Source organism: Colletotrichum acutatum (genome assembly GCF_030867785.1).
Source record: "Colletotrichum acutatum strain CBS 112980 chromosome Unknown BDZ83scaffold_10, whole genome shotgun sequence".
Classification (NCBI taxonomy): Eukaryota; Fungi; Ascomycota; class Sordariomycetes; order Glomerellales; family Glomerellaceae; genus Colletotrichum; species Colletotrichum acutatum.
This window is the reverse complement of record NW_026849004.1, coordinates 237153-255372: the sequence shown is the minus strand read 5'-3', so window position 1 is coordinate 255372 and position 18220 is coordinate 237153. Positions and strand designations below refer to the sequence as shown.

Here is an 18220-nt window from a genome sequence, read left to right as displayed (position 1 = left end):
GCCACATGCCTCGGTCCCAATTGGATGTGGGACAATTCGGATGGACCCTTAGCTGCAGCTCAACCTCCCTCAACAATCTTTCCCAGAAAGCATTGCATCCGCAAAACCACCCATCTCGCCATCATCACCACCGGGCGCCTGAACAAAACAATCGAAGCTCCCCTTCGCATCACGCAAACCCTGGAAATTCCTACACGAAGCTCGGATCGCAAAGGAACACAATGGCCGACGCAGCAACAGCAGCAGCGGCGAAGCCGCAGAGGCGGCAATCCTCCCCCCTCAAGAACGGCTACCTCATCGCCTACAACTTCGTCTCCGCCGTCGCCTGGGCCACCGTCCTCGGCCGCACCGTCGCTCTCTTTGCGCTGCGCGGGCCGCACTTTGTCCATCTCGGCGTCGGCGACTGGACGCGGTGGACGCAGACCATGGCTGCCATGGAGGTTCTGCACGCATTGCTCGGTTCGTTTGGATCCCTTACACCCCCGTTCAGCACAGCTACTCTGCTCTGCCCTATCTAAACCCAAGAAGAAAGATCAAGAGAGGAGTTTAACCATTGAATAAACGCTAATGTACCATGTCCAACAGGCGTCGTCCGAGCACCCGTCTTCACGACCGTAATGCAAGTCCTATCCCGCTTCGTCCTCGTCTGGGGTGTCGTCTACCCGTTTCCCTACCTCGCCCGCAGCCCCTGGTACTCGTCCATGCTGCTCGCCTGGAGCGTCACCGAGGTGATCCGCTACTCGTACTTCGCCCTCACCCTCAGCGGGTTCCAACCAAAATTCCTGACGTGGCTGCGGTACAACACGTTCTTCGTGTTGTACCCTATTGGCATCACGAGCGAGTGCGTCTTGATTTACTACGCTGCGACGCCGGCTAGGCAGTTTGGGGAGCTGGTGCCGTGGGTTTCGTATGCTATTCTTGCTGTTTATGTTCCTGGTATGTTACCCCCACATTTTATGTCTGTGATCGCGAGGAAGGAGTGCTGACGAATGGGAAATAGGATCGTATATTCTCTACACATACATGATGAAGCAGAGAAGCAAGGTCATGCGCAACTTGAAGGCCGAGGAGGCGGGCCGCTCCAAGACGCAGTAATTCTTCAACTCAAAGAAGGGGAAAGATGAGAATCCAAAATTTAAGTGGGGTATAAGGACTATATAATGGTCGGGGGTATGGTTATAGACAAAAAGAGAAAAAGAGGATGGGCGTCTACAAAATTGCGTCCTCGCTCCAGCAGCCGTAATAATAAGAAACAAAAGGAAACATCACAGTCTACGGTATCAAGCGGTGGCGCTCTCGCCCGCCTCCTTTATGGCGAGCTTGTCCTCCTCGCTGGACTCGTACCATTCGTTCCGCGTCCACTGGGCGATGAGAGTTGCCGCGTCTTCCTTGAGTTTGTCATATCCTGGGTTCATCTTTGGTTCGAACATGTCTAGCCTTCCAGTCAGCAAAAACGCCCATGACCTTGGACAACTCGGGTCACTGCGAAAAGGGGAGGTCCACTCACTCATATGCGCCTGCGTCTCCTCCGTAGCAACATCATTCACAGCCTGCTTCCACGTCCCCCCATTATCCCGCTTCGGCAAATTACAAAACGTCCGGTCCCGGCCCAGCACCGTGCCGACAACGCTGACCTCCTTGGAGCCGGCGGCTTTACCGAGGCGGGTATACAAATTTGCGAAGCCCACGTCGAGCTCGCGGTTGAGCTTGACCATGTACTGCACCCTCTTCTGCAGCTCCGCGCCCTTTGCGAGGCACCCCACGAACTCGAGGTGCGACGTCGCCCACGTCAGGCCCTGGGTGATGTGTTCGCGATTATAGTACGCCGCTCCCGCGCTCGCTGCCACGGCGGCGGCGGAGCCTGCTACCATTGCGATCTTGCCCCATCCCCATCCACCGCCTTGCTGTGAGGAGTTTGCTGGAGGGGCGGGAAGAGCAGCGACGGGAGCTTTATTCCTAGATGGCGAAGAAGTAGCTTGCTTCGCGCCCCAGAGCGCGGTGCCGAGGCCGCTGAGCTGCGTCATGGCGGCGTTGGCGGTGTTGTAGTGGCCCTCTGCGCCGTGGGCGACGACGCCGGGGGAGATTCCCAGATACGGCGTGTCGAAGGCGATGACGCCCTGGATGTAGGGGAACATGAGGCTGTTGAAGGTGGCGGTGGACGAGTCCGCCGCCTTTTCGACGCCGTCTTCCGAGTAGATTGGCTTTTCCGAGGTGAGGCCTATCACTGTTTCCGCGGCGACGATGCCGCCCATGGAGTGGCCTGCTAGGATGACACGGACGGAGGGGTCTACTGTTGGTGAGGGGGTGTTGTTTGCGACTTCTAGGTCGATTACTTTTTCGAGGAGCCTGGGAGATGTGTCAACGACGACCTGGTTGATTGTCGACTGTGATGGGAGTGGAGGATTACCAGTCGCGGAAGCGGCTCACGCAGTCTCCTAGGTCACCGCGCGTCTCATATTTGGGATATACGAGGACGTTTACGTTGATCTTGGGGAGGAGGGCGGCGAGGTCTGCTCGGAGCTGTGCTGTGAAGCCTTCCTTGTCGCCAAAGGTGTCGTCACCTCCCTGCGTCCGATCGTTAGGGATCGTATTCCATTAGAATGAGCACAAAATTACGTACCTTGAATCCGTGAATGAAAACTATGAGTAATGTCTTCTTCATCTTGCCTTTCTGTTCTAAGTTACATGAGTGAGAATGAGCTGTTGTGAACAGCTATGCGATGTCGTTGATGAGCTGGTAGCTTTGGAGCTTGACGTCTGTGTACAGTGTTGGTACAGTGCGCGTCAACGCGGTACCTGGAGGATGCCCCGCCTTGCCACCCCACCATGTGACAACATCCCTCCAAGATACCTCGTGCCTCCCTAGCAACGTCGACTGGCTTGCACTGAGCTACCCACGAAACCACCATAGTGCCACGACGACGGGGATCTAGACAAACGTCTCGAGCAGCCAATTTGAACCGGAAATCAAAAGTCAAAGCCCTTCACTCTAATATAATCATAGGTATTTCCCATATCGTCTACTACTTGTGGTTCCTCTCTTGAAGTTAACGTCAAGATGGCAAGGTCATAAGCATAGAATCAAGTATGCTCAACCTTTTTGTTTATATTCCGATTTGAACCCATTGCCTATCATGCTGGGCCTGCTCATTGGTTTATCAATATGCAGGCAACCAGGCGTGTCCGCTGCAGTTACTGAGGCTGAGCGAGGTGCATGACCACACGCGGGGTTTGTGTGACTTTGGGTCACCAGCAGTCGTACTTATGTCGTAGCCACTCTCTGTCGAAACACAAACCTCTACCAACTTGTAAATCACCATCAACACGCACATCTTTGACGACATGCGACTTCTGAACGTCGAAACGAGAAGGCTGCAAGAGTTTTTCGACGAGGTGCCAGAATATGTAATCTTATCACACACCTGGGGTAGCGGCGAGGTCACCTTCCAAGACCTCGACCGTCCTGACCACACCAAGAAACGAGGCTACATCAAGATCGACGGCACCTGCTACCTGGCGGCTCGAAATGGCATCAAGTGGGTGTGGGTTGATACTTGCTGCATCGACAAGACGAGCAGTGCAGAACTCTCCGAGGCTATCAACTCCATGTATCGGTGGTACAGAGATTCTCAGATCTGCTATGCCTACCTTGAAGACTTCCAGCAAGGCGATGATCCCAGCAGCTTCGACAGCCAATTTAGCAACAGTCGGTGGTTCACTAGAGGCTGGACGTTACAGGAGCTCCTCGCCCCCGAAACAGTTGAGTTCTTTGATGCTGTGTGGAAGAAACTTGGCACTCGTTCTTCACTGGCGCCCAAGATCGAGTCCATCACCAGTATACCGACCGAATTTCTCAAAAGAAATGAAGACTCCCCCGCCATCCGCTCTGCAAAGATTGCCATGCGGATGTCATGGGCTGCTCGGCGGCAGACAACGAGGGTAGAGGATATAGCATACTCTCTTCTTGGAATATTTGATGTTAACATACCACTGCTCTATGGCGAGGGGGAAAGGGCTTTTGAGAGGCTGCAGATCGAGATTATGAAGCAGTCTTCCGACGATTCGATACTCGCATGGGCAAGGAAGGGCGAGAAAGCAAGGGATTTAAAGAGGCTGCCACTCGATATTATGAACATAGAGGACATGATGCAGTCTACCGAAGATTCGACACTCGTACTGACAAGCGAGAGCGAGGAGAATGGGGCTTTGATGCGGCCGCGGACCGAGATGATGAAGCAGCCTTCGGACGATTCGATACCAACATGGGCATGGACGTACGAGTGCAAGCCAGAGCCGGTCAAGAACCTGGACAGTGAATTTGGCATCCTTTGGGATAAAGGGGTATTGGCCCGGTGCCCTGATGACTTTGCCTGGTGGACCTCAACCCAGGCTTTGGATTTTTATGAAAAAAGCAAATTCAGCACTGATATGACAACCGGCGTTCTGCATGTCACTCTTCCTGTCCTCAAAGGCCGGGGGAAATCGTCCTATGGTGTGCTCAACTGCATGGTGGACAACAATCTCGACCAGATTCTTGCGGTTAGACTATATCATACCAATGTCGCCGGCGAATATGAGCGGGGAACGGATGGCCTCGTCACTCTATCCTGGCAAGTTGTGAAGAAATGTCAACAAATGACTTTTTGCCTTCTAAACTCTGATCAGCAGCGTCTGCCTAATGCACGATCTCTTTGGAACAAATGGGGGTCGACAGTCCTTCGGATTCTAGGCCCAGACGATTGGGCCACACGCTTAGTAAGAGTAGAGCCAAAGGATTCTTACCAGAGGGACAGGAATTTGGTATTTGTGAAAGACGGTTACCATGGGCACTGGCCTCGAATTCTCCTTCACTACAAGAAAATCCCGATGGATGACGAACAAGACGACGGCAGTGATGGGGATGGATTCGTCCTTGTCTTGGAAAGAAAGACCCCGCTCAGAGCATTCTTCTCTTTCGAGCTAGAACCTTCACCGTTCGTCTGCTACACCATCCCTATGCAAAAAGGGGAGGAGCTGGAGCACCTTGTACCAGACAACCTGGACAAACGAGCCGCTTTATACGTTCTACACTATGAACTTCGCAACTTGTCACAACTCAGAAACGGTTTCTCACTGAAAGCTGGCGCCGCTCAGGCTAAAATTGAACGAGAAAAGTTCCTCGACCGGGAGCGATTTCTTGTCAAGATTTCTTACACCCAGTCATTGGCCCAAAATGCCAGTTCTGTTGCCAAATTCATCACGCATATGTACCCGATAATGGAGTCACCAGTGGTTCAGACGTTGCGCTGCCAAAGTCCCTTGCTACTCGCAAGCGATTTATTACTCAATGTGATACCCATTATCGCCTGGGGGCTGAATCACAAAAGACGCACGGCCGCCGCCAGCTGGAAGGAAACCGCCAAGCTTGGAAGCCTACCGCTCCTCTCCAGCCTCCTTCGCTACAGAGCCGACCACATACTTGGACCCTTATGGTGGATCGAAAGGCCGCAAGAGGCTGACTTTTATTGTCAAACAGTGTACATGCCCTTTGCCATTTTATTTCCCTTTGCATTGTACACATTGTTCCCTCGCTTCCGCAAGGAGGTTAAAGTCAACCCGCTGGTCTCGGTTTCGTGCTCAATAGCGGCTATCATACTAGTAAGGGTTGGACAAAAGGTCTTGGAGAACTCAGAATTGGATTCTCCAACAGAAGATGCGACAGAAGATGCGACAGACGGTACGACAGACGGTACGACAGACGATATGATATGCAAAGGGGAACATTGATAATGGAGAGACATTCATGTTGCATATACGGGCTACATCTCTTGTTACGCCATATGGTTTCTTTAGTTTGTGTGAAATGGATTTGTTGCAATGCCGTGCAGTTCAACAGCACCTATGCTTCATCATTCTATCTCTCCCAATTTTAGGCACAAACCCTCCGTTCCCATGTTGCCCAAATAAAGCCATCTTGCACCCAGTCTGGTAAGAACCACCCCGTAAGATAATGGGAACCATTAAAGATAGCATGTTTGTGTTGAGTATGTTCTAGATCAGGTGCAGAGCATGGCTTCTGAATTTCGGTCCGAAGAGACCAAGACTCCCCTTCCCGGAATGAAATCGTAGGAAGCCCTTGATGGAATGTAATGCTTCAAAAGCCAAGTAATCAAGTCCAATTCGCTTCTAAACACTCGCTACAAATTTTGGATTAGTGTTCTCAATTTCGCTAGTACGTGGCCGTCAGCCTCTGCACGAGATACTGCCCGCTGTTGATACCATCGTATTTCTTCTCCTCCTCCGTGGCATACGTCCCCGGGATAGCCTCGATGTGACTCTTGAAGTTGGGGTTGCAAAAGTACCTTTTCATCATCGTCAGCACATCAAAAGCTCCAAGAACATGCACTCAAGTCACTTACGCAATGCTGTAACGGGGTGGGTACTCCTCCCCGTCCTCCGGCTTCCGCGGCGGCTCCACGACGCGGTGAATCGTGCTCTTGATGGTATCATTACTCCACCGCGCAAGCAAATCCCCAGCATTCACAACGACCGTCCCAGGAATAGGCGTAGCGTCCACGAACCGCCCATTCGGGCTCCGCACCTGCAGGCCCCCGCGATCGTCCTGGAACAGCAGCGTAATCGACCCGTAATCACTGTGCTCTCCAGCGCGCACCTGACCCGGATTCACCTTGAATACGTTGGGATCGACGGAAGGGTAATGCAGCAGACGCAGCGTGTTGTCCCCGACGTCGGTATACCCGTCAAAGAACCGCTCGTCCTCCAACCCCATACCCACCGCAATAGCGCGCATCACCTCGACGTGCAGCGCCTTGCACTGCCCAAAGAACTCGAGCATCTGCGTCTTGAACCCGGCCACGCGCTCGCCGTCCCGCTCGACGGGCCACTGGTTCGGGTGGTCCGGCTCGCCGTCGCGGCCAATCTCAAACGACTCCTTGAGGTCCGGGTTGCCCGCGCGCACCTTTTCGATTTCCTCGTTGGTGGTGAGGTTGCTGACCTTTTCGCGGCCGGGCGCGGAGTAGCCGCGGTTGGCCTGCGGGGTGGTCCAGCCGAGGCCTTGCTTGACGGCGTCGGTCTGAGAGAAGAAGTCTGCTGATTTGGCGAACGTGGTGGCGCGGAGGTCCTGGCTGATGGGGACGTTTTGGAGGTAGATGAAGCCTGCATTTTGGAAGCCGTCGAGGACTTGCTTTGCTGTTTCCTTGCGCTTGGCGGCGTCGCCGTTGAGGAAGGCTGAGAAGTCGATGAGCTTGATGTTGGTGTCAGTTAGTGATGCTCGAGGCGATTATGATGTTATGTCATTGATGTCACTTACGGGGATGAAGAGACCCTCTTTGTCTACTGCTGTAGCTGCCATGATGATCTGATTGCTACTTTCTTCACTGGGGTTGAGAGATGATGGATGAGAGATTCAGAGATGGATGTGGTCACTTGAGACTTGGGAGCATCACATGGATCAGGGTGAGGTGTAATCTCGAGTAAGAAGTCACGATAAGGTTCGTTACTAAATCCGTGCGGTACAGGTTCCGAGCGACTTATATCTATCCGTCGATACAGTCGGTTGTGTAAGTACCTTGTCGCGGGCGACTGGCGGCGGCCCAGCCAACCAGAGGCCAAGCATTAACATCGTAAGTTAACAGCCAACCACCGGCGCCGTCTAATCAGTTCCGGACGGGGCCAGGCGTTGCCCCTTGTTGATCCCCGGCCAGGACGGGGCATTACGGGGAGAGACTCAAGAGAGAACCCTTTAACAAGATCGGCTGGGTCCGCGGGCGCACGAGTGGGAATTTCCATCGGAGAGCTCCTACACGTTATACTTATGTGTAAGCAGTATCTCAGTGTCTCACACTGGAGAGGAGGGGGGGAAGGAAGGTCTGACGATAAGACGCTGGTGGTGCGTTGAAGGCCGGCGCGCGGAAAGACGATTGGAGATAACGGCGGGGTAAAGTAGAAAGACAATTGACAAGGGAAGGATTACCTGACTTTACTTACCTTTGGAGACGCCCGTGTGTGGGGTTTTGTGAGGTATGCGGTGCATCGAGGCGCTTGCATATGAGGGGAACATGGATTGGAGGGGGAACCAGGCGTTGCGGGTCATGGCGACCTCATCACCTTCCTGGAAAGACGTAGTTTGTCGGGTAACTGATACTTACCTTTTAAAAGAAGGACGAGGGGCAACACAGCTTTGCTTGCTCCTGGGAAAGCTTCCAACTTGGAAACAGACCATAATAACAGGATTGACTTCTTTTCTTATCCCTGGATTGCAGAAGAGATAAGCCAAGATCTCTCACCATCTCAACTACGAGTGAGCCTCTTCAACTTGTAAGTCGACCCAGCATCGTGACTTTGAAACCTCAAGACTGAACCACTGGCTAACGACAAGTAGACCAATCAACGAGACTGACTGTGCTTCAAGTCATCTCAACACTAGCTCCAAGTGAAGACGCAAGGCAGTAAAGGGACGTCGTCTGCTCGGCCGACTTCACAATGGCCTCATCAACAGCCATGACGGTGGTGGACGTCCACACCCACATGTATCCCCCGTCCTACGTCAAGATCCTCGAATCTAGAACCACCATTCCCGTCGTGCGCAGCTTCCCGCAAACACCAGACCCGCGCCTCATCCTCCTGGCCTCGGAGGAACAGGCCCTGGATGAGGCCACCAAGGATCCTTCAGCGAAGCCTCCCGGCCGGCCGCTGACCTCTCACTACGCTTCGCTCGACCAAAAGGTCCACTTCATGGACACGCACAAGATTGACATCTCGGTCATCTCCTTGGCGAACCCGTGGCTCGACTTCATCGATGCCTCCGAGTCTGGCGCCATGGCCAAGGGCGTCAACGAGGAATTCGACGGCATGTGCGCCGCACACCCGGGCCGCCTCTTCTTCTTTGCCGCTTTGCCCTTGACGGCATCACTCGAGACCATCCTGGAGGCTATCAACCACGTTAAGGCCCTCAAGTACTGCCGCGGCATCATCCTCGGCACTTCGGGGCTCGGCAAGGGCCTTGACGACCTGGACCTACTGCCCATCTTCAAGGCCATCGCCACCGCCCGCCTCACCATCTTCCTGCACCCGCACTACGGGCTGCCCAACGACGTCTGGGGGCCCAGGGCTAGCAACGAGTACGGCCACGTTCTTCCCCTAGCCCTGGGTTTCCCGATGGAGACCACCATCGCCGTGGCGCGCATGTACCTGGCTGGCGTCTTTGACGACGTGCCCGAGCTGCGCATGCTCCTGGCGCACAGCGGAGGCACGCTGCCTTTCCTGGCGGGACGCATCGAGAGCTGCATCATGCACGACGGGCAGCTGGTGCGCGAAGGCAAGGTCGGCAAGGGTCGCCGGACGATTTGGAGCGTGCTCAAGGAACAAATCTACCTCGATGCTGTCATCTACTCAGAGGTTGGGCTAAAGGCAGCCATCGATGCCAGTGGAGCGGATAGACTCATGTTTGGCACTGATCATCCCTTCTTCCCGCCATTGACCTCCGATGAGCAGGGCGAGTGGGAGAGTGTGAGCATGAATGCTGATGCCGTTGCTGTGGCGGTTGGTGAGGGAAGTGAGCAGGCCAAGGCCATCATGGGCGGCAATGCGGTTGAGATTTTGAGATTGAAGGTGGAATGAGCAACTAGCTTTCATATAAAAAGATAATGAACTAGAACTCATGGAAGTCAATGGCACATATAAGCGAAGTGAAAGTGGGCGAATCTCATATGAGAATTGACTTGGGTGGATGAGCGAGGCTGACCGCTTTCCAAAATGAGCCAGACATGGCGGAACTCAATTACACCGCCTGCCATATTTCATCCCATTTACCACTTTCTGCTGGCAATTCCTGAAAATATGGCAATTGGCCCCGCGATGGAGCTTCATCCCACATCTCATCCAGGCTCATCAATCCATTCGAAGTTTACCTCATTTTACTCGAGAGAATAGTTCAATTCTCATTACACGCCCATCTGGATCAGAATGGCGGCTGAAGTCCGTCGCTCCAACGGCACGCGCCTCGATGCGTCTCTCGGCATCACTGAGCGAATCGCGCCGAGCATGGTAGCTTGGACTGGAGACATGCGCAAGAGGTAAATTCATCTGTATGCCTCATAGTACTTTTCCATTAACACAAACGCTCAGATACACCGATTTCCAAGTCTACGAAATCAGCAAAGACGGTACCGTTCTCCACCTCACAGAAACTCGCCTTCCCCCGCCGCCAAAGGAGACCACGCCGCCTCCACCAGCACCTCCTGCACCTGCTGCTCCCGTAGTGGAAGAGAAGAAGGAAGAAGAGCCGAAACCGGAAGAGCCATCGCAAGATGGAGAAGCCGCTGAGAAGCCCGCCGCTGTCATCCCCGAGGTCCCCGCCGAGGACATCGCCCTCCTCGCCTCCCTCACAAACGACGACTTCGCCAACCAGCTCGTGACCATTTACAAGACGATATCCGCCGACAAGACGGCAAAGACCGAGCCCGTCACATCCCCCGTCATGGACGACAAGGACAAGCGCTCCCAGATTCACCAAAACGTCCGCCGCATCTTCAACTCCACCATCGACACCACCACCGATCCCACGGGCGCCATCGTCGCCCGAGTTCCGCCCCCTCGCGGCAAGGGCAAGGGCATGCGCGGCGGCCGCGACAACAACAACAACAACAACAACAACAACAACAACAACCGCGAAAACAACAAACAGAAGAAGAAGCAGCCCAAGGCCGTCGCTCCCGGCGAGGGTGAGTACCTCCACTTCACCCTCTACAAGGAGAACCGCGACACCATGGACGCCCTGCACCAAATCTCCAAGGCCCTCCGCGTCAAGCCCCAGGCCATCGGCACCGCAGGCACAAAAGACCGCCGCGCCGCCACCACGCAACGCTGCTCCGTCCGCGGCCAGCGCGCCGACGCCCTCCTCCGCGCCCGCCTCTTCGGCGTCACCGTCGGCGACTACCGCTACGCCCACTCGCCCATCCACCTCGGCGCCCACAGGGGCAATGAGTTCGTCATCGCCCTCAAAGACTGCCTCGTCGCCGGCAACCACAACCTGCCCCCCGCCGACCGCTCCTCCCAGATCCGCGCCTCCGTCGAGGCCGCCATGGCGAGCATGCACAACCCGGGCTGGATAAACTACTTTGGACACCAGCGCTTCGGCACCCACGCCATCGGCACCCACGAGGTAGGCCGCCTCCTCCTGCAGGGTGACTTTGAAGCCGCCGTCAACGCGATCCTCTACTACGACGAGGCCATTGCCCAACGCGCCCTCGCAGGCGAAGTCCCGGACCAGGGCCACGCCCGCGACGAGCTGAACCGCCACCGCGCCTGCAAGGTCTTCCGCGACGGCGGCTCCGCAGAGGAAGCCCTCTCCCACCTGCCCCGCCGCTTCTCCGCCGAAGCGAGCCTCATCCGCCACCTCGGCCGGACCACCGCCCCATCCCGGCGAGACTTCAACGGCGCCCTCACGAGCATCACCCGGGGGCTGCGCAACATGTACCTCCACGCCTACCAGTCCTACGTCTGGAACCACGCCGCCAGCCACCGCTGGCGCCTGTATGGCAAGAACGTAGTCGAAGGCGACCTCGTCCTTGACACTTCTTCCGCCGACGCGGACGCAGACAACGAAGGGGGAGACGACGACGCAGACGCCTCCTCCGCCCCAGCCCGCGCCCTCACCGCCGAAGAAGCCGCCTCGGGAACCTACACCATCCACGACATCGTCCTCCCGTCCCCTGGCCACGCCGTCGCCTACCCCACCAACGCCATCGGCGAATTCTACACAACCTTTATGCGCGACAACGGCGGCCTCGACCCGCACGACATGCTCCGCCGCCACCGCGAATTCAGCCTGCCGGGAGCGTACCGCAAGGTCGTCGTGCGCTTCCTCTCGGAACCCAGCTTCGAGGTCCGCACGTACGAGGACGACGAGGAGCAGATGCACCCCACCGACATGGATCGTATCCGCGCAGCAGCTGGGCGAGGTGGGAATGGGAAGAAGCGGGGCCGTCAGGAGGACGAGAACGCCGAGGATCAAGATGCGGTGAAGAAGGTCAAGACCGAGACCGCGACCGGCACGGAGGAGAAGGCGGATGAGCCGATGCAAGACGCGCCGACGCAGGCCTCGGAACCGAAGCAGGAGCAGGAGCCGGAGCAGCAAGCGGAGACCACCGCCAGCGACTCGAACGGTAGCCCGAAGCCTTCCCCCGAAAAGACAAAGACAGCCGTCGTCGTCACCTTCCAGCTTCCAAAGAGCGCCTACGCCACCGTCGCGCTGCGGGAACTGATGGGCGTCGACGAGGCCGAAGTCGCCGCGGCTCCTACGGGTGCCTCTGCCCCTGCTGCTGTCCCTGCTGCTGCTGCTGCTGCTGCTGCTGCTGCTGCTGTTATCACTGATACTACCGCTGCTGCTACCGAGGCTGTCGAGGTACCAGAGATTTCCGAGACTACGACTACGGAATCATGAAATACCGTACTTCACAAAAGGGAAGACTGACACAAAAACAAAAGGCATCACCGCTTCACGGCTCAAAAGGTGATCTACTTGGCATGTAAATGGTTGTAGACTAGATACCCCCTCGGAGAGATTCATTGAATCAAGCATATATATGTACAATGCCACCTGGAAGCCAAATACTCTTCTTACCAACCCACCTCAGTCTGATCCCTTGGCCAAAAAGAAATCCCTTGGCCAAAAAGAAACAGGGTAAACCCCAATCAGCATTGGCAGAACATTCTTTTGTTTGTATTACTCCAAACGGAACAGGCAATCGCTTGGATACACAATAATGCCTACAGTCTTCGCTCAATACCCGACCCGCCGCCACCGCTTGTCCAGGTACATGTTTGCCTCCACTACATATATCCAGAAAGTAAATCTGACACCCTGAAGGCGTAACATTGGCAATCCTGTGCCCGTAATGCCCGTCGCTTATTAAATCATGAAAAATGGCCTCCTTCTTCCGCTTGCTTCATCGCTATAGAGTTGTCTCCCTTTGAACTCGGTTCTTTGTTCATGTTTCGCTTGTGGTGTGCTTGATGCTTTCCTCGGTAGCTGGCCCAGGTTCCCATGATCCTCCTACCAAGGAGCAACAATGTACTTTTTGCTGCTTTGTAATTGACGTATCGTCGTGTTTTTGCCGTATGGAACAATGTCCCTGCTGAGCGCGATCGCCACGGCTTTATGGCCATCAGCCAATCAATGCTTGGTATCCCAGCCCCAAACCTGAGCCAGGTATTTGGCCATGTTGACACGCTTCGCGCGCATTTCCACCATCCACGGGTGCTCGAGCATCCGCCAAGGGCTCGCTCGCCTTGTGGGTTCCTTCTCCAGGCTTTGATAGGTTAGTACAAGATTTCATATCTCACGCACAAATCTCGTTACTTACCAGCACTCGATGAAATACTTGAAATTGTCACTCCAGAAAATGTTGGCATCCGGCTCATCCTTCAGCTTCGGTATCGGCTGCCGCACAATGTAGGTGAGTAGGTCGATCAATCCAGCTCGTGGCTGCATCTCTGTGCCATCGGCCGGGAAGGGGAATCGATGTTGAGCCACTTCCAGCAGAGTTACGCCAGTCGACCACACGTCAGAGGTGATGGTGTAGGATTGGCCGGTGATGCGCTCGGGGGCCATGTAGTAGCTGGTGCCGATGAAGGTATTGGCTTCACCCTTAGTACCAAAGTCTCCTGAGACGCCAAAATCGCATAGCTTGACGTCGCCATTCCTGCAGAGCAGAATGTTGGATGGCTTGATGTCTCGGTGGATGATACGCATGCCGTGCAAGTACGTCAATCCCCGCAGAACGCCCTCGGAAATCTTGCCGAGAACCTTCTCGCCTGTCCGGCCACCGAGCTTCTTGACCTCCTTGTAAATACTGTCCAGGGAACCACCTTCACAAAACTCCATGGCGATTGAGATCGTTCCCGTAGTCGAGTCCTCAAAGGCGCCATAGTAACGGCAGATATGCTCCGACGCGCACTCTTTGTTGAAACCCAACTCACGCACAATCTGCTTTTTAACGTCGGGATCGGGATTTGTGGTAATAACCTGGCCATGTTAGTCTCCAATTTTGTCGGCGTGGGAAATGAAGCGTTCGCACCTTGAGGGCGAATGTGGTCTTTCCACCCTTCAATTTGGCTTTTGTAACGGCTCCGCCGGCACCCTCGCCGAGACTGCCGAGCTCCTCGATCCGATTTTCCATGCTCGCGACCCTCCACGACTCGGAATCGAGCTCCTCCACATCCAGCGTCCTACCCCGCTCTAATGACAGCTTGTCAAAAGCTTCTAGACCCTGCAAACTGCCGTCCCGTTCCATACCGACACCGCCTTCGCTCCGCTCAGAGTAAATTGAGCCCACGGCGGACGACGGGTCGGGGGTTCCTTGGGGCCGCGCAAAGCCATATTGTGAGGCAAAAGACAGTGCCGAGTACTGAGAACCAGCTGATGTGGGGTTGCTAGCTCGACCATCCAAAGGGCCGAAGCTTCCAGATCTCGAGTGTGCCGCACTGCTTTCGCTACCACCACTGGCAGATTGTCCTACGCCTCCCACGCGAGGTGGTTGCTCATATGGTGTTGACTGGCTGCCCATGGGCGTAGCCAGGTGAAGGGTCGGGAGAGGTGGCCGTGAGTTTACGGGTTGAGGTGCTTGTCCGCCTACAGGTTTCGCATTTGGTGATGGGGGAATGGCGAGACCGAGTCTAGGTGTTCGGGCACCTCCGCCTCGGCCACCGGGAATGGCAGGGCGAAGGAGAGGAACTGGCGAGTTCATCATGGGGACGGAACCGGGTGTGGACAGAGGAGAGGGGACACTGGGCGGTGCCTATGTGAAACAATCAGTACAGTTCGCGATAGAGGCCATCTCGAGAGCTCATCATGCGAGCATGCTTACCTGGTGAGGAGGCTCCATGGTCTGAGGTTGTGAGGGATTCTGATCGGCCATGGCAACGAAGGTACGTTGGGTAGACCGGAACGATGCAGTTGAAGCTGGAGAGAGATGTACCCAGACGCAGGATGCCACAAAGTCGCAAAAAAAGGGCCGAAGCCGAGCCAAACTACTTGACGAGGTAGGTCGAGGTGTGACGGCTGCGGCGGTGGGCACAGGCAGAAAACCAGAAACTAGCGTGTTCGAATAGTTTCGTAGAAGGAGCTGACGTAGCGTTGATCAAGTTGGAGAGCGACCGCCGTCGAGCGTTTGATCCTCTGGTTCGAGGCTGAGTAAAAAATAAGACTATCGGGGGCGTTTTATTGAAGATCAGAAGACTTGGAAGCGAGAGACTGGAAAGTAAAACGTCGACGGATAGCTTTCCCCGCAGGACTCAGGAGATGGATATTGAGGTGGGAGAGAGAGAGAAGATTTGGGGTGCGCGGGTGACGTCCCGGTATCCAAGGTAAGATGAGCAGAGGCGATATGGGTCGAGGTGATAGTTCCTGGTCTGTATCGGAACCGGGGGACGGAAGAAGGAGGTTTCCTGCTGTTTCTCTCCGGGATGAAGAGACCGGCTTTGAGATTTGAGCAGACCGGAGAGAGAGAGGGGAGCAATGCAAGAGCAGACGACAACGACGCAGTGGCGACGGGCGAGCCCTTGGACCTTGGTTCCTTTTGAGAAAGACGACAGGAAAGTGAGTGAATGGAGTGGGATTCAAGTGGGCAAAAAAGGCGGGGAGCGGCGGGACGGGGACGAGCTTGGGCGCTAATTCCAAGGCCAAGTTCCAATGGAAAACGGGGAGGGGGCGCTCTGGGTAAACTGGGGGCCTTTTCAGGGCCTGATGAATGAATGCACTGGGTGACTGCCCTGAGGTAAGGTAAGGTAGGTGGAGGTAAAGGCAAGGTATCGAGATGGGAGGAGGTACAAGGCCCACGTAATGGAGCCAATGTATCTTTTCGGGGTGGCGCACTCGACTTGCGGTGCACACTGCGGGATAGCTACACAGAGTAGCCGGGCTTGAGCCTTCCTGCTCGTGTACCTTTTCGATACTGTAAACCACCTCACCTCCTGGTAGCGAATCTACCCTCCCAAGGTAGGTAGGTAAGTACAGCTTGCCTTACTAAGGTACCTGTGATAAGTACTGCCCGCCTTACATCACATTCTTCCATCCGTCTTGCCTCATCTTGCACCTACACGAACGACAGAACAGCACCGACAACGACAAAAAAGTCAATCAGCACATCAATCGAAGCTGCGCCGAAAACCAAAATGCGCTCGGTCGCTTCTTTTAAACCCTTCAAGCGTCTTGGGGCAGAAAAACGCGCCACATTACCGGAGTCCCTAGCGTCGTCTGAGGTTCTGGCCTCCCCAGTTGGGTATCTTCTAGCATGAGAATCGGCCCTGGGGTCTGGACTTCTAGAATCTGAATCGGGTTGGAGACGACAACGGTCTCCGTTTGTACGCCTCTGCCGATACAACTTCAAGGCTGTCCAATCCACTTCACAAGAGTCAGTCATCGTCAACTCGCTTCTGTGCGCCTATGTTTATCCGCACAATCCTCGAATAAGGACTGTTTGGCGGAAGACAAAGCCAATGCCGCTGTTCCGAATCGACCGTTACAAGGCACCCGTCATCAGGACGCGTGTTTGACCAAGAATCAAGAAATGTATACACCTCGTCACCGCCCAACACAACCAAACCCGACACAGTACACCACCTCCAAACAGTCACGGTCTCCAGCACAAAGCACGGTGTGATGAGTGGGCTTCCAACCGTCACCACAGAGAGCAGCTCTGCCCACTCGGAACGCCCATTTCCTGGCGCTGCACAATGGACAATAGGCAGACGCCTGACCAGTTACACACATCCGTACGGCGACGAAGTTTGAGAGGGCGTCCAGAGCCATGGGGGGCATGAGAGATGAGACAGGGGTTGCGCTGTCGTTGGTGGTGTGTCGTCCATGTCTTGGGCTGCCATTCGATGCCCTGCCCTGCAATCGCTCCTTGCGGGTTGCTCCCCCCTCTTGGCCCCTCCCCGGCCAAGCACCAAGCATCTCTTCGTGCCATCGTGGGCATGCCGCACGCCGCACGTCGCACCGTCGCACGCACCAAGCTGGGCCCTGCACTGATTTCCGACCGTCTTCTGCATGAGCTCGAGATGCACAATCCGGGAGACGTCCCCGATGCAACCTGACTCTTCTGTCCTTCCAGGCGATGGACTGACAGATGGGTGGGACGCAATTGTTTGACGAATTTGGGAAACTGTCGGGCCCTATCCATTGCTCTACTGGCTCTCTCCGCGGGATTGGCCGTTGCTTTTCTCTCCAGGTATCCGACAACCCCTCGGTTGACCATGAATCCTAAGCTGGTCTCGGGCCAATAGCTGGCGGGAATACTGGGCCAACGACACTCATCCCGTCACATTCACATCCTCACACCATCCCCGCGGTTTCCCCTACATGACTGCAGGATCAAAGAACAGATTAATGCGGGCTTTCGGCAACCAATCTCCATCCGTCCAATTCCTACACAAGAGTTCGGTATGTCGATGAAACTCGCATAAGCCATTTGACAGCGCCGTTTTGGCTGAAATGGGGGGCTTTTCCGGCGGCAGCATCTGAAGGAAAGAAGAAGAAGAAACGGGGGCAGCACACGGAGCTCTTTTCGGCACCTGCTGTTGAATATGGCTCCTGCATATGGCACACTGTTAACACGGCACATCTGCCACGGCTTCCAAATCTTTTGGCATTGCGACCCAACAGCGTCGGCATCGCAGTCAGTTTGAGCAATTCTAGTCAGCTGATTGCAGTCCTAGGCGGCGAACTGGTGGTTGCAGACATGCCGTTCTTATTGCTGTGCCTCTTCCACCGGCGATGCGGCACGAATGGGATGGTTCCCCGATGAGGGGAAAAGCATTTGCAGACAAGCAGCACGCACGACCATTGGGGTCCGAATCACGGGAAGAGTTTTGTTCGGTTATTGCCTCTTTCTCACCATCCTACCTTGTGGCCGGTCCGACGACGGCGATGAGCCGACAAGCGGTTAAGGTGATGACTGTGGTGTTTGACGGGCCACGGATTCGAGGCCTCACCGCATTATCCGCACCGCTAGACCTGGACCCTGATCAGACGAAGGCCCGGTTTTTCAAGGCCCTGCCCCAAAACACTTACGTGGTGTATCGTAGTTGCATCGTCTTGGTCGGGGGATTTCCGATGCCCACTTTACCAGCCTGGAACGCGTGCGGCGTGCCTGACTAGTCGCACCTCTCGAATACCCGACAAGAGAGTGAAATAAAATGGAAGCAGAACTTGAAAGCG

At 55.2% G+C, this 18220-nt stretch overlaps 7 protein-coding genes across 7 annotated transcripts; 4 read left to right on the top strand and 3 right to left on the bottom strand.

Moving 5' to 3' along the window:
• Positions 1 to 221: 221 nt before the first annotated feature.
• Positions 222 to 1095, top strand: BDZ83DRAFT_567818 (tyrosine phosphatase-like protein; the record flags this gene model as incomplete). The annotated part of the gene is made up of 3 exons (XM_060503994.1): positions 222 to 459; positions 586 to 936; positions 1001 to 1095. The coding sequence occupies 3 exons, from the start codon at positions 222 to 224 to the stop codon at positions 1093 to 1095; spliced, it is 684 nt and encodes a 227-aa protein (XP_060369738.1).
• Positions 921 to 2769, bottom strand: BDZ83DRAFT_14202 (uncharacterized protein). The gene is made up of 4 exons (XM_060501283.1): positions 2621 to 2769; positions 2408 to 2565; positions 1508 to 2346; positions 921 to 1432 (listed from the first exon to the last, which is right to left on the bottom strand). Exons 1-4 carry the CDS (start codon positions 2660 to 2662, stop codon positions 1281 to 1283), a joined length of 1191 nt encoding a protein of 396 aa, XP_060369737.1. The 5' UTR covers positions 2663 to 2769; the 3' UTR covers positions 921 to 1280.
• Positions 2770 to 3342: 573 nt separating this feature from the next.
• On the top strand, positions 3343 to 4316 carry BDZ83DRAFT_716175 (heterokaryon incompatibility protein-domain-containing protein; the record flags this gene model as incomplete). The annotated part of the gene is made up of 2 exons (XM_060511827.1): positions 3343 to 4049; positions 4139 to 4316. 2 exons carry the CDS (start codon positions 3343 to 3345, stop codon positions 4314 to 4316), a joined length of 885 nt encoding a protein of 294 aa, XP_060369736.1.
• A 1892-nt stretch (positions 4317 to 6208) lies between these two features.
• On the bottom strand, positions 6209 to 7351 carry BDZ83DRAFT_748073 (2OG-Fe(II) oxygenase; the record flags this gene model as incomplete). Its single annotated transcript, XM_060513563.1, has 3 exons — positions 6209 to 6341; positions 6399 to 7243; positions 7310 to 7351. The coding sequence occupies 3 exons, from the start codon at positions 7349 to 7351 to the stop codon at positions 6209 to 6211; spliced, it is 1020 nt and encodes a 339-aa protein (XP_060369735.1).
• Positions 7352 to 8481: 1130 nt separating this feature from the next.
• Positions 8482 to 9618, top strand: BDZ83DRAFT_568045 (amidohydrolase; the record flags this gene model as incomplete). Its single annotated transcript, XM_060504019.1, has 1 exon — positions 8482 to 9618. One exon carries the CDS (start codon positions 8482 to 8484, stop codon positions 9616 to 9618), a length of 1137 nt encoding a protein of 378 aa, XP_060369734.1.
• Positions 9619 to 9963: 345 nt separating this feature from the next.
• Positions 9964 to 12442, top strand: BDZ83DRAFT_567855 (pseudouridine synthase; the record flags this gene model as incomplete). The annotated part of the gene is made up of 2 exons (XM_060503998.1): positions 9964 to 10073; positions 10126 to 12442. 2 exons carry the CDS (start codon positions 9964 to 9966, stop codon positions 12440 to 12442), a joined length of 2427 nt encoding a protein of 808 aa, XP_060369733.1.
• A 732-nt stretch (positions 12443 to 13174) lies between these two features.
• On the bottom strand, positions 13175 to 14918 carry BDZ83DRAFT_716171 (kinase-like domain-containing protein; the record flags this gene model as incomplete). The annotated part of the gene is made up of 4 exons (XM_060511826.1): positions 13175 to 13310; positions 13365 to 14026; positions 14079 to 14798; positions 14868 to 14918. The coding sequence occupies 4 exons, from the start codon at positions 14916 to 14918 to the stop codon at positions 13175 to 13177; spliced, it is 1569 nt and encodes a 522-aa protein (XP_060369732.1).
• Positions 14919 to 18220: the final 3302 nt, after the last annotated feature.